Source organism: Carassius carassius, chromosome 4, assembly GCF_963082965.1.
Source record: "Carassius carassius chromosome 4, fCarCar2.1, whole genome shotgun sequence".
NCBI classification, from domain to species: Eukaryota; Metazoa; Chordata; class Actinopteri; order Cypriniformes; family Cyprinidae; genus Carassius; species Carassius carassius.
The window spans coordinates 40,676,085-40,690,601 of NC_081758.1; the positions used below are offsets into that span (position 1 = coordinate 40,676,085).

The 14,517-nt window shown below is 38.4% G+C and overlaps 1 protein-coding gene across 2 annotated transcripts in view; it reads right to left on the bottom strand.

Moving 5' to 3' along the window:
- Positions 1-14,517, bottom strand: part of LOC132140042 (paxillin-like) — a 41,125-nt gene that overhangs the window by 18,272 nt on the left and 8,336 nt on the right. The window contains exon 1 of one of the 2 annotated variants that reach the window (XM_059548814.1): positions 350-828. The exons of the other annotated variant lie outside the window; for it this stretch is intronic. Within the exon in view, the coding sequence (XP_059404797.1) occupies positions 350-383 (34 nt within the window). The 5' untranslated portion in view covers positions 384-828. Of the gene's footprint in view, positions 1-349; positions 829-14,517 lie in introns of those variants that run through there. 2 annotated transcript variants of the gene reach the window in all.

A 14,517-nucleotide genomic window follows, 5' to 3' on the forward strand; every position in this document is an offset into this window, starting at 1 on the left:
ACTGTCTGCTGCGAAATTAGGATACAAGTTGCTGCAGTATATGAATAATGGAAAATATGAATCAAAATCAAAATCAAAAATGGAAGCATAACTGCATTTCTTCTTTTTTTTCCCTATCCACTGTATATGATGCACTAATACACCAAAAATCTAAACTGCTGAAATTGAATTGACATGAAATATCTGAAGGCTTAAATAAAAACTTAATAAAATAAAGTCCAAAACTCAAAAATGATACTGTCCACATGAAACCCCACACATATCTGCAAACGTATGTGTGTGATTTTGGGAAATAAATACATACATTAACTTAACTGCACAGTGACAGGACAAAAAGAGCCAATCCTACCTCCCCCAGTCACCCAATCCGGGTCTGGGATCATGTACGTCCCGTCTGAATCAGACGTGCCGGCCAACTGAGCAACAGAACCTGTCAATGACTCTCCAGCATGTGCTTTTTCAGTTCCCAAAGCAGTGTGTGTGTCTGACGCCTCAAACGGAGCTGAATCTGGGGCTGAATGTGGGTCAGGAGCGGATGTTAATGAGGACACTTCTACGGATGGAGCGACTGAATCTGAATTGATTTCTAAAGCCGAAACTAAGGCGGATTCAGCCGCTAAATCAGAAATCAGCTCTTTTTTTTAACATTTCTTCTATGGCACTTGATACCGAAGCTGACACAGGTGCCAAATTTCTTGAATAAGGTGACGTCTTCTCTGGAAAAGCGGATATATCGGTCTCAGACATCGGCTCTTGGGCCCGTCCCAATTCTGGTAAGAAATCCTTCATGTCGAATTCCCATAAAACCTTCTCAATCTCCTCAACTGCTAAAAGTGATGAAGTTTCTCCGTCCATCATGGAACAAAAAAAACGCCCCCGAAGGAATCAAGCACAGGATCCGGAAAAGTCTGGAGTGGGATGAGGAAAGGAAGGGTCGTTCCCATTCCAAAGCATTCAAACCATTCCTCTAGGCTCAATTATGTATACAGCTGTCAGTTCGCTAGATAACGCTTTCTCTCAGGGGGTTTGGTTTACAAGCTATAGACACTATGCAAACCCATATATGACCACGTTTTAAGGTCTCCAAAAAACACTACGGGGCTAAACATTCCCAGACGTTATCTAGGAAGAAAGTTATTCTGGAAATCCTGCAAGAGCGAGCAAAGGACCGTTATTCCTTCGAAAGACGATACAGGATGTGGCTGATTTAAACATCATCACTGAAAACGCATCAGATGATCTCTGCTCAGCTTCAAAAGAAGGACAGTCCGCCCAAAATCAGTTATGATTTTCTGTAAAAATCAGGTTAATAAGGATCGGTCGTCATGAAACACTAATCAGGGTTTCAAGACCAATAAAGAAAATTTATGGGAAAAAAATGGAACACAGTACGTGAGTATGGTCTCTAAATGTAAATGTCTTATATCAGCAAAACTTCAAAGCTTATAAATTAACTTTCAACACATAGTGATGGCGTGCGAGCGGTGAGCCTTGCATCTTCACTAAACTTTGTCAGTTGTATTTGTTTTATGGTTTGGACGTTCAAGCGATTAGACGATCGGATGTGTATTATTATATCAAGCTACCATGTTCGCGCAGCTGCATTGTGGGACGAAAACTCATAGCTGTGAAGATCGCGCGCACAGAGGAACGCAGATGTCAGCGCTGTCCTGTGATTTATCACTAAAGTATCTTAGAATCTCAAAACTTATTATAGCATATTTTTCTACTTTTGAAGGAACTAGGCTATTTACAACCCCCAGCTTCACAATAATACAGAGACGGTATGACTAATTCACACACGCAATCATTCATACTGGTACTGTTTACCTTTAATCTTTATTTATCTCTTACACCGAGCAATAATTTGTAAGAAATGTTACGAACATAGATAAAATAACTGCTGATAGTGAGCTATGATCGTTCTTTCAATAGAAAAAATATTCCACCTTTAATAGTTGATCTCAACCGTCTGGCTGAGGTCAGTCTAAAAAGACGCTCAGGAAAGTTGACAGAACGCTGCTGCGTGTCGACACGAAAGCGTATCATTTTCACGTGTTATTAAGCCTTGCCACTTGCAAATGTAACCATTCAAAAGACTTTAAAGCATTCAAAGACAAGACGCGGAAAAGCTGAACTGAGTAGCTGGTTACTGGCGCGCTGTGTTCGGTGCGCACGCAGAGAGAGAGCCGCGTATCACGGACAGCAACACTGAACCGAGCTCTCTTCTGCAAAGTTCTCCTTTAAGTTCCTCCTGCACCTCAACAAACAAAAACAAATCACAGTTTAAACAAACAGAAAAGGATGTGTAAGAGCCCACTTCAGCACCGCGTTGTTCTGGTGTACGCAGAGAAAGGCGTCTCAAAACGTTTGAACACCGAATTTGTCTGTTTTTGCTCTTGTACCGACAAATACATAAAAAATATGCGAAAATACTCGTCTTGGATAGTATGTTCGAAAAAACTGTCAGTTATGTCTTAAGTTAAAGTAAACAGTTGAGAAAAAAATCGTATGTGTATTATATTGGATGCATTCATTGTCTCTTAAAGTGACCGCGCCTTATAGGGCTTGGGCGCCGCGTTGCATTCTGGGACGTGGGGGGCATGTTGATGAACAAATAAACAGAACGAACATACAAATTAAACACTTTCAAACAGGGCCCATTGGTACAACCTGAACCAGGCGCCGCAAACCCCAACTACGGCCCTGTTTACAGTACAAACATGGTAAGTGAACTATGAGGGCAAAAAAACCAAAACAGAAACAAAATAAGCGTTCATTAATCGTAATCGAGGTAAAATGTTCAATTAATAGAGGTTTTGACTTTAGGCCATAATCGTCCAGCCCTATCTCAACAGATTTGAATCGCCACATATTTTAACTGATTTTCAACCAGCTCGCAGTTAATCGTTACATCCCTACAAAAGTGCTTTTCATAAAAGGGTCATGAAATAGAAAATCTAAATATCCTTGAAATTTACTCATAAAAAAATAAAATCATACTGAATGTTTAATACCTGAAAGCTGTTAACGTTTAAACAAAATAATTTAGTTAGTTTTATGCTTTTGCTAAGGGAGCTTTTTAACCAATCAATTTGATGATTTTTTGCTTTGGCAAAATAATTATGAAGTAGGGATGTACGGTAGGATGATTCATATCCTGGCCATGGTATAAATTGTCTATCTATATTACGGTATGCAAATATATCCACACTAGGGCTGCAACTAACGATTATTTTGATAATCGATTAATCTGTCGATTATTTTTACGATTAATCGATTAATCGGTTTATGTACTTATATTTTAGTTTTTTTCCATTTTTTCCCCAAGTAAATTATTAATAAATGGTCTTTATCATTCAGCATAGATTTAAGAGATTTTAACCATTTTGCACTGTCATATCCTCATCAAAAATATACCTGGAGTTGTTTTATTGTGTTAGTAATCCTTTGTCGAACTCTTCTGCAATCAGAACACTGACCCATACTCTAGCAAATTTCACAAGGAGATTTCAAATAATGTTTTCACCATGGCAGTCCTTAGAGCTCCTAAAGTAGTTTAACATCCCGAACAAAGCTTATTAAGGAATCTTTCAGAAAATATTTTCACGAAGAATAAGGATAAAACAGAATAAAATTGCAGTGCATTGTATTTTATTATTTACTGGGAAAAAGCTTTATAGCTTTTGCTGTGAAATTGTAAACAATCCTTCAAAAAAAGTGCCAATGGCATGAAACCTGAATGGAACTCACAATTTAAAGTAAAATCCATCAGAAGGTTGTCCAGAAAAAAAAATAGGACACACACAAAAAACCTGCTGTGTGAAAAAGAGCATTGAATAATACTTAGGAAAAAAAAGTGCATTTCAAATATCTACATTTACCTCTCTCATTCAGTCATAATTAGGCTGCACGACTGAATTATGAACTGGTAAACGACAAACTGATCACAGAACATGTTTGTAAAGCTTTAAATGTTAACTGTTAAAAAGCAATGTTATCAGCTTTTACGACTAAACATTTGCAAACAACATTGTACTGGAGAATCTGCACAAATGAAAGTCTTAGGGGCCGTTCACAAATCGTGCCTAAAAACGCGTGGAAAACGCTAGGCGCACCGCTTTCTCCTCCTTTCCAAAGCGCTCGGGCAGAAGCGCCCCTGAGGCGTCTGCCTTTGATAAGCAACCGTGACGTGCTCTCTCCTTGAAGACGCGGAAATTTCAGCAAAGGATAAATGGATTTGCAGCTCAAAAAATCGCTTGCAGTAGCTCTGCTACTAAATTTATTTCAAAATGGAAATCCATATACAGCTATGAGCAGCTGTTCCTTCATCTTGACTGAGCTTTTAACGTTGTTACGGGAAAGGATGAAGCTGATTGGTTAGTTCTTGTCACATGACCCGCGGTGCGCTTGCTGCATTCTGAAAAGTTTAAATGTTTTTAACTCGATGCGTTGCGGTGTTGGAAATAACGAACTTGAGCGCGCAAAAGACGCGATATGTGAACGTTCCCTTAAACAATGCAGTAGTGCAGAGTTTACAGGTTACTCTTCTTTTTCAAAGGCTGCAGAGACGCTGTTCGGGAAGCACGTGACATAAAACAAGGCCAGCTATTGGCTATTCGCTACTTCTCCTGTTGTACTGGCTGAGTAAAACCTCCGGTGGCTCATTACTGCCACACTTTGGTCACCGCAGATTTGAAATATGCACGAAATGAGCCGCTTACGGCAAATAAAAGTTATTTAGCAACGAATCGATGACTAAATTAGTTGACAACTATTTTAATAATCGATTTTAATCGATTAAATCGATTCGTTGTTTCAGCTCTAATCCACACATCCAGTACAGTACTACTCAAAATGCATTAACGTCACAGCGATAAAGAAACTATTTCTGTATTTCATAATTGCTTCTGTTAAATAAACAAACAAATAGACTGTCCCTAAGAAAAATTAAATTACTTGTTAAGTACTAAACTTGTTTAGTTATGTCTTTCTTATTGTATCTTTCTAATACTGTTCATCATTTTTTTTTTATAATAAAGACAAAATAAAACACCAAAAATAACTTTATGGTGTTGTACACTGTTACAATTAAACAAAATTTTGTGACATAAGATTTTGCTGATATCAGCCATTTAATGTGACTGAAAGAATATGAAATAAATTACATTGAACATTTCATCATCATTACAAATAAATACACAAAGCGATTTTTACTCATTCCTAAAAAATGACCACGTCCCAGGGAGAACAGTTTGCTTTGAGTAACCATTATTTTGGAAAGTTACACTAAAATACACCGATGCAGACATAACTGCAGCATAACTTCACCCTGACCCAACCTCCTCTAGCACGAACGTCTATAAAACATTCAGACAGTGGTTGGAAAAGAAGGAATAATACAATTTAATTTTAATAATTTAATTAATACAATAAATTTTAAATAATACAAGTCCGAACTATTTTCTAACACGCCATTTCACAATCCAGCACATGTATATGCTGTAGATTCTAGAGTCTAGCAGGAATAAACACAGCCGGAAATATGAGTCTAGGGACCAAGACCTGCTATCTCTTTGCCTTAAGGGCTCCTTATTATTACCCATTTCATAATCCATTCATTTCCACTCTCATATATATATACATGTTTGTTCCCTTATTGCCAAAAAGTGGAAGTTCAGATAACACCTTCTGCACCCGAAGAGATAAACCAGTTGAGCTGAGAAACCGGTCTTAAAAATGACTGACAACTCACTGCAGTCTTAATTGCAGGAAACTCAATCTACACAGACAGATCAAACCAAAAGAGTGATGTTGGTCATTTATGACAGTGAAATATAGGGTTCTCAACTCTGAAGTCCTGACATTCAGGTTTGAAAGCACCAGGGTGGTCGAGCCAAGGAGGGAGACCCAAGACCCCTGCGCTAAAATAAGAGCCTCCAATACTAAACCTGCCACGAAGAGCCGATGAAATACATCCCACGCTGTAAAACCTGAGAGATCTAAGGGAGTAAAGCATTAATAACTCAGAATTCTCGAGTGTTCTGTTCTCAACATGTGACACAGATGTCAACCCTGCAAGAATGAGGAAGAGTATTGTAAGAAATGACACAATCTGTTTTTCCATTACAAAAGAGCAAACATAGTGAGGCAATGAAATGACTGACAGGGATAAATCCCACAAAAAACACCAAATACCAGACATGAAGCAGAATGTTGAAACTGCTTATAAAAAAAAACTGATGCTTCTATTCACAATGAATGTATTACATTATCGTGCATTTGCTACCAATTCTCAAAATACCCCAGACAACGCAACAAAAGCCCTGCCTTGATGTAATGATTGACAGGGTGGGGGCTTACATTCATTGCATGCAATTTAAACATCTTAAGTGTAAACGTCAAAGCTTTTTGCAATACCTTCGGCTTACAATGCATTTTGAAATTCACACTGCATTTTGCTACAATTATAACACTGTATTCTGATGAAAATGCGATCCCAAGTGTCCTTTTTAGTGGTCGACAGATATATTGCAAAGTTTTTCTGCTTGGCCAATGTGTTTGAGGCACAACGTTTATTTTGACAGTGCTCCGGACTTCGGCAGCACCAGAGCACACAGGGCTCCCATTCCCCCTCTTGTTTACTGTCATTGTTAACAGTTCTGTCTAATATGGCTAGAAGTTGGTCTAATAATCTGATAGAAGGGTTTAACAATTGAATTAATGTATACATAAAGTATTCTAACGATTGCTTATATATTATTAGTAATAGAAAGGCAAACATTATAATACTTTCTTGTTTGCCATCAGCATTACGGTAATACGCATTTATATGATTTAAACAAATCTTTGAATGACTAATGAACATTTAATTTCAGAAACTTTGCAAACTTAGTTGAATCCAGCTGTGAGATCTTGAGTTTTATCCAGCATGATCGTGTTCTCTGTGTGACGGTCGGTCCGCGTGGATTGAAAGCTTTAAACTTTAAACTCGTGATTTCAAATTATGCTGCGCTTTATTCATTTGCCCACTGTCATATTCATGTCATTTTCACACTGTATGTAAAATGAGTGTTACCCTGGCTATGCCGGTATCAAATTTTTATGTTGTGATTAATTGCTAATGCTTTTATCACGGTATATGGTATTATCATGATATTAAAATTTTGTTTAATAACATAGTATAATACACGGCCATAAAACAGTATAACAAGTTTAATATCTTTTTTTCTTATTAAAAAAACTGAATATTTAAATACAATAAAACAATACAGAAAAAATATATAAAGTTAAATGTTTTACACAGATTAAAGTGGAAAAGAACTATAAATACCAATAGGTATCACTTTACAATAAGACCTCATTAGTAAACCTTAGTTAATGCATTAACATTTACAATGAGAAATAGCTACATTTGCTACAGAAGTCATTAATCTTTGTTAAAAAATACAAGTCTTAGTTCATGTTAGCTCATTAAATAACACCGCTGCAACTTTCGATTTTAACAACGTGTCATTAAATATTGGAATGCCTAAGATTGATGAATGTTCAGGAGAATTTTTCATTGGCAGTTTATGTTGACTAATGAATTAACTGATGTTAACTAGTGAAGCCCTAATGTAATGTGTGAATGAACAATAAAGAATCAAAACACTTTCAAACAATATCAAGGGCATGATTAGGGCTGCACGATATTGGGAAAAAATGACATTGCGATATTTTATTTTTCTGCGATATATATTGCAATATTTTTTCTTACAAACAAAAATGGGGTGAGCACACTTACATTCTCATTTTAAATGATTTAAACATCGACACCATCGTGTCAATTGATTAATATGCGCGAGGGAGAGAGAGCAAGACAGCGCTCGTGTTGTTTGAAAATGGGTCTCTCTCTCTCTCTCAATTCAATTCATATTGCTTTATTGGCATGACATACAAAGGTACATATTGCCAAAGCATTGTACATAGCAGAATAGAAACAAACAAAACAAAAACACATATATATAAATAAGAAAAAAAAAATTACGTGCAAAATAAATCCATATACATTTCTATAAAAATTGATGGTACTTCTAATGTACTCTCTCCCTGTCTCTCTCGTGCGCTCTCTCTCTCTGTCTCTCTCGCTCGCACGCGCTCTCTCTCTCTCTCTCTCTCTCTGTCTGTCTCTCGCGCGCGCGCTCTCTCTCTCTGTCTCTCTCACACGCGCGCTCTCTCTCTCTGTCTCTCTCGCACGCGCGCTCTCTCTCTCTGTCTCTCTCGCACGCGCGCGCTCTCTCTCTCTCTCTCTCTCTCTCTCTGTCTGTATCTCTCGCGCGCGCTCTCTCTCTCTCTCTCTCTCTCTCGCACGCGCTCTCTCTCTCTGTCTGTATCTCGGTCTCTCTCTCTCTGTCTGTATCTCTCTCTCTCTCTCTCTCTCCCTGTCTCTCTCTCGCGCGCGCGCGCTCTCTCTCCCTGTCTCTCTCTCGCGCTCTCTCTCCCTGTCTCTCTCTCGCGCGCGCGCGCTCTCTCTCTCTCCCTGTCTCTCTCTCTCTCTCTCTCTCTCTCCCTGTCTCTCTCTCGCGCGCGCGCGCTCTCTCTCCCTGTCTCTCTCTCGCGCTCTCTCTCCCTGTCTCTCTCTCGCGCTCTCTCTCCCTGTCTCTCTCGCGGGCTCTCTCTCCCTGTCTCTCTCGCGCGCTCTCTCTCTCCGTCTCTCTCGCACGCGCGCTCTCTCTCTCTCTCTCTCTCTCTCTGTCTGTCTGTCTGTATCTCGCGCGCGCTCTCGCTCTCTCTCGCTCTCTCTCTCTCTCTCTCTCTCACGCGCTCTCTCTCTCTCTCTCTCTCACGCTCTCTCTCTCTCTGTCTGTATCTCTCGCGCGCGCTCTCTCTCTCTCTCTCTCTCTCTCTCTCTCTCTCTCTCTCTCTCGCGCTCTCTCTCTCGCGCTCTCTCTCTCGCGCGCGCGCTCTCTCTCTCTCTCTCTCTCTGTCTGTCTGTCTGTATCTCTCGCGCGCGCTCTCTCTCTCTCTCTCGCGCTCTCTCTCGCGCTCTCTCTCTCTCTCTCGCGCGCTCTCTCTCTCTCTCTCTCGCGCTCTCTCTCTCTCTCTCTCTCTCTCTCTCTCTGTCTCTCTCTGTCTCTCTCTGTCTCTCTCGCGCGCGCTCTTTCTCTCTCTCTGTCTCTCTCGCGCTCCCTCTTTCTCTGCCCTGTTAAACTTGCATGTGGTTTTCAGTCCTGTCAATTATAAACTTACACTCTATGATGGTTAAGCTGTGCAATTAATCCACGAATCGTCAAGGGCAGGGGAGTAGCTGGCCCGTACAGTTAATGAATAACGGATCAACTACGACAGCCTACATCGCACATCCTGCGATGTGACTATCGTGGATTCGTACATCGCGATATCGATGCTTAAACGACACATCGTGCAGCCCTAGCATGAATATGCAAATGAATAGTCTATTAAGTCTAAATATTTGAGTATTTGGCTCTGTGATGAATACCATAGGGAATACACAAATCTGAATGGCTATTTAAATCTATTTAAATATGTTTTAGAAAGTAGCGCAGCTGCTTTATTTATGGGGTTTCCAGGGTAAGGGCTGCATTTTCTGCAGTTTAGCGCCATCTGCTGTCAGAGAGTGAATATGTTTTCATTCAGCACGATATGCATACAGCGATGTTGTGAATTTGAACAGTTGATGGGAAAAGTATTTTTAAAATGCATCACAAATTCTGAATAATTTGTAATTTATAATTATTCACGGTATTTAGAATTGCCCAGGATAACAATATTGTGCATATTCATTACCGTGATATATCGCATTACCAAATACCGGCACATGTCAAATTCCCAATGCACACAAACTTGCACTTGGACATGTAAAAAATAATTAATTAGGGTAATACATTTACATTTTGCAACTTATAAAGTGTTAAAATAAGTATTTAATTGACAAATTAGAACTGAACTGTCAAATGTAAATTATATAATAGCAGAGATGGGACCAAGTCACACATGTGCAAGTCTCAAGTAAGTCTCAAGTCTTAACCTTCAAGTCTCAAGTAAGTCCCAAGTATTTTTTTCTTGGGCAAGTCAAGTCAAGTCAAGTCACAAGTTATGTCAAGTCAAGTCAAGTCAAGTCCAAGTCAAGTCACCTTATTATTGTAATTTTACCTGCAGAATCTGATCTTAATAAAGTTAAAGACAAGATATAAGTAACAGTAAATTAAAATAATTAGGATTTGCATTGTAAATACTCATGTTCAGTAAAATACATCATGGAATCAAACAAAATTGTAACTTCATAAAATTATTTATTTTTCACTCTCTCTCTCTCTCTCTCTCTCTCTCTCTCTCTCTCTCTCTCAAACGACGTGACATGACATTCCGCCAAGTATGGTGACCCATACTCAGAATTCGTGCTCTGCATTTAACCCATCCGAAGTGCACACACACAGAGCAGTGAACACACACACACACTATGAACACACACCCAGAGCAGTGGGCAGCCATTTATGCTGCGGCGCCCGGGGAGCAGTTGGGGGTTTGATGCCTTGCTCAAGGGCACCTCAGTCGTGGTATTGAAGGTGGAGAGAGAACTTTACATGCACTCCCCCCACCCACAATTCCTGCCGGCCCAAGACTCGAACTCACAACCCTTCGATTGCAAGTCCGACTCTCTAACCATTAGGCCACGACCTCCCCTCAAACACAGTTTACATACAACATTAAACTTTCTTACATTTCTCCTCTCTCTCTCTCTCTCTCTCTCTCTCTCTCTCTCTCTCTCTCTCTCTCTCTCTCTCAAGTTCAAGTTGCTTTATTGGCATGACATTTGAGTTACAGTATTGCCAAATTTAGCATTTAGATACAGAATAAAATATGATTACAATAAAATACCACTCAATAAAAATAGCAGCAGCAGATAATATTTCTAATATTAATAATAGTAATTATATACAATTAAGAATATCAAATAAAACAGTTGAATATAATAAATTATCCCTTTCGTATGGTGTATAAATATTTAGCAGCTATTGTGACTGCCGTCTCATTCTCTCCAAGTATATAGAGTAGTTTCTCAGAGTCATTTAGAGACAAGAATGAACGATTCAAAGCTTCAAACTGTGAGAAGAATGTTTCTCTTGTAGTGCTGTATTTGGGACAGACAAGAAGGAAGTGTTTCTCATCCTCTGTTTGATTCAGCTCACAGTGTTTGTCTCTCTTCTCTCGGTAGCCAGGATCTTTTATGTCTACCAATCTCTATTTCCAAATCATGATCACTGAGTCGATATTTTGAAAGGATTTGTCTTTCTTTTAATGGCTTTAGTGATAAGTAATTTGCCAGTTTTGTGGTTCTGTTTAGGGCCGAATAACACTGAAGTTTGGTTTGGAGCTCAAATTCATTTTTTCATTTTTCATCTTAATTATACTTCAGATTTTTGTCAATTAGTTTCTGAATGTTGGGGTTGTGATTGGAGTCAGACTCAGTTTGGGTTTCCTTCATCAGGTGAAGCACGAGTGTGTTTCTCTCTCACTCTCTCTCTCTCTCTCACACACACACACACACACACTCTCTCTCTCTCTCTCTCAGAGTACATCCGTAAGTCATAACCTCTATTACAAGGTATTGCACTTGCAAAATATAAGATTCGAGAGTCTTGTCTGCAAGCCGAGCACGATATGGCCTATCCCACCATGTATGCGCCACCGGTATGCGCGCTCATAATGGAAGCAACGCGGTCGCGACGCGCTCGACGCCTCAGGGGCGCAACTGTCCGAGCGCTTTGGAAACAAGGAGAAAGCGGCGCAACTAGCGATTTCCACGCGTTTTTAGGCGCGAATTATTGACGACAAAAGCGATGACCCTCAGTACCCCTCAAGCTGAGATGTTGATGTGATGTGATATCTGATCTAAGTGGGCGTGGTCTGCGTAAGGTAGAGAGGGCATGACTGATGATGTCATGACATGACAACGCGATTCTCAGCCTGCGCTCCAGCTGAGTAATCAATTTTATTTTTTAAAAATAATTTATATATTTTATATTCAAACTGAAAACATAATGTGATTAACACTCAAGTCATTCAAGTCATCCTGTCTCAAGTCAAGTCAAGTCCCGAGTCTTTAACTTCCAAGTCCGAGTCAAGTCTCAAGTATTTTATTTTTTGTCAAGTCAAGTCACAAGTCATAAAAATAGCGACTCGAGTCGACTCGAGTCCAAGTCACCAAGTCACAAGTCCCCATGTCTGTATAATAGAATTTTCATTTTGAATCTAACCGTTGCACATGTGTGGGAAATTGTAAATTTAAATACAGAAATACATTGCCATTTTGCATATTACATTTCAAAAGTTATATTGCTGCCTATATGTTTCCATATGTGTGTGTGTGCGCGTGTGTGTATATCCAGCAATCATTTATATTAATTATAATGCCCTTAAGAATAAAAAAAAAATATTGTTAGATATTAATATCACAATAAACTATATGTGATATTTGAAAAGAGCAAACATTCAGCTTTGGCCTGTTAATTACCTAAATGATACTTAAAGAGAGTGAAAGACATGAGAAAGTGCTGTTCCTCGGAGGAGATCGTGTCCTCTGGCTCCTCTATATTTAAGGCTGTGTGCTTTTTTTAATTATGATTCTGTCAGAGAGACGCCATGTGGGACCAATTACCAGCTCGGAGTCAAACAGACAGACAGAAAGAGAGCAGCAGTCCAGTATCATTATCAAACTGCTATTTATTCTAGCGGACCATCTCATTAATAACCTGAGAGTATTAGTCACATTTAATCTAAAATGATAGCCTTCTCATGAGGCGAATCTGCTGCAGGCTACAGTACATTTGTGTAACTTGTGGTCAAATGAACTTGAAATTAACCATAACCCAAAGATGAATCAACACAGCTGATGACACAGATGTGTAGTCAAAACATATGTGGTCGTATAGAGGAAGTGAACACACACAGAGACACAGTTTTAGTCTAGTTTAGTTAGTAGCTATTGAATCGTATGCTGCGTTCGACACTACTGACCACAACATTCTCTTGAAAAGACTAGAAAACTTGGTATTCCATTAAACTGGTATTAATGGAAGTGCATTAGCATGGTTCAAATTGTACTTATCTGACTTATTAAAAAAGAAAACAAAAGATGAAATAAAAAAAATAAAATAAAATAAATAGTAAAAAAATTATAAAATAAATTAAATATAAAATAAAAAAGATAAATGAAATAAAAATAAGATTAAAACTGGATTAAAATTTTTTATAAAATATAAAAAAATAAATATAAAATTAAATAAATTATATAAGAAATATAAAAATAAATAAAAGAATAAACCATACAATAAAAAATAAGAAATTAAATAAAATTACAGATATAAGAGCATGTGAAGTAGTTATTGTTCCAGCTGCCATGTAGATGTGTATCTGAGAGAAAACAAAAGCAAAGGCCCAAACTATCTCAATCAAAACCACCTGCAACCACCTGATCCATGCAAAAAAATAAAAGTATCATGCTACACAGTCTTGGTCATGACATGCCTGGGATTCAAAGCCTAATCAGAGATGATACGTGCAGGCATCACCCATACAAACATGTGACATGAGAGTTACTGTACTTCCAATGAGAGAAGAACGGGAGAATAAATGTGCAAGTCTCTACTTAACATTCCTGCATCCAGCCGTTCTCCCATGAGCTCTTTCTCTCTCACCCTCCCCATCCCTCCGTCTCTCTATCTGATGGGCAGAAAGGTGTGCTGGGAATTCCTCAGATGTTTTGGCCTGTTTAGACTCATCCAGAACACCTCTGATCGCCCTGCCAAATGCATCTCTTAGATTGAGTCAAGGAAAACGCACAGCCAATTCTGGGTATAGTAAGCATTTACAGAGTAGCCCAGTAATTAACCTGACAGCAGGACTTGTTTATCTAACTAGGTTATAAGAGATTTACAACATGTGCATGTCAGTTATGCTGTCTGCGGATGAGATTCCTTTTATTTCTGATTAATTTAAATGACGAATGACTAATAGAAATGTAGCCTGCTGAAAAAAAAAAATGAAGGAATGGAGATTTGTTCACTAAAGAAACAATATCCAACTATATTCTGCACAGAGCAAACAAGAAAAAAATTAAATAAGAACTTATTTATAATATTTAAGGACATATTTATAGAGGAATAAAATATCTTTTTTTTTTCAAAATAAATATAATAAACAGAAATACAAAAATGAATTAATAAATACAAGAAAAAGTACGAGAAAAGACAACATGTTAAGGGCCAAATCAATTTAATAATAAAGGAGATAAAAAACATTTTTTTCTACTTAAAGAGTAACTAAACCCTAGACCAACTTTTTTTAGTTAATGATCTATAAGAATGGGGCTTTATTAGTGCTGTTCATTGATTTGAGTAACTTTTTTGACATTTGAGTATAAAGTGTTTTAATTCTATAATATATGGTGTAAAAACGTCTGAGTGCTGCCCTCTTCAGGTTGAACGGTGGCTACTGCAGTTGATTTTTCTTATT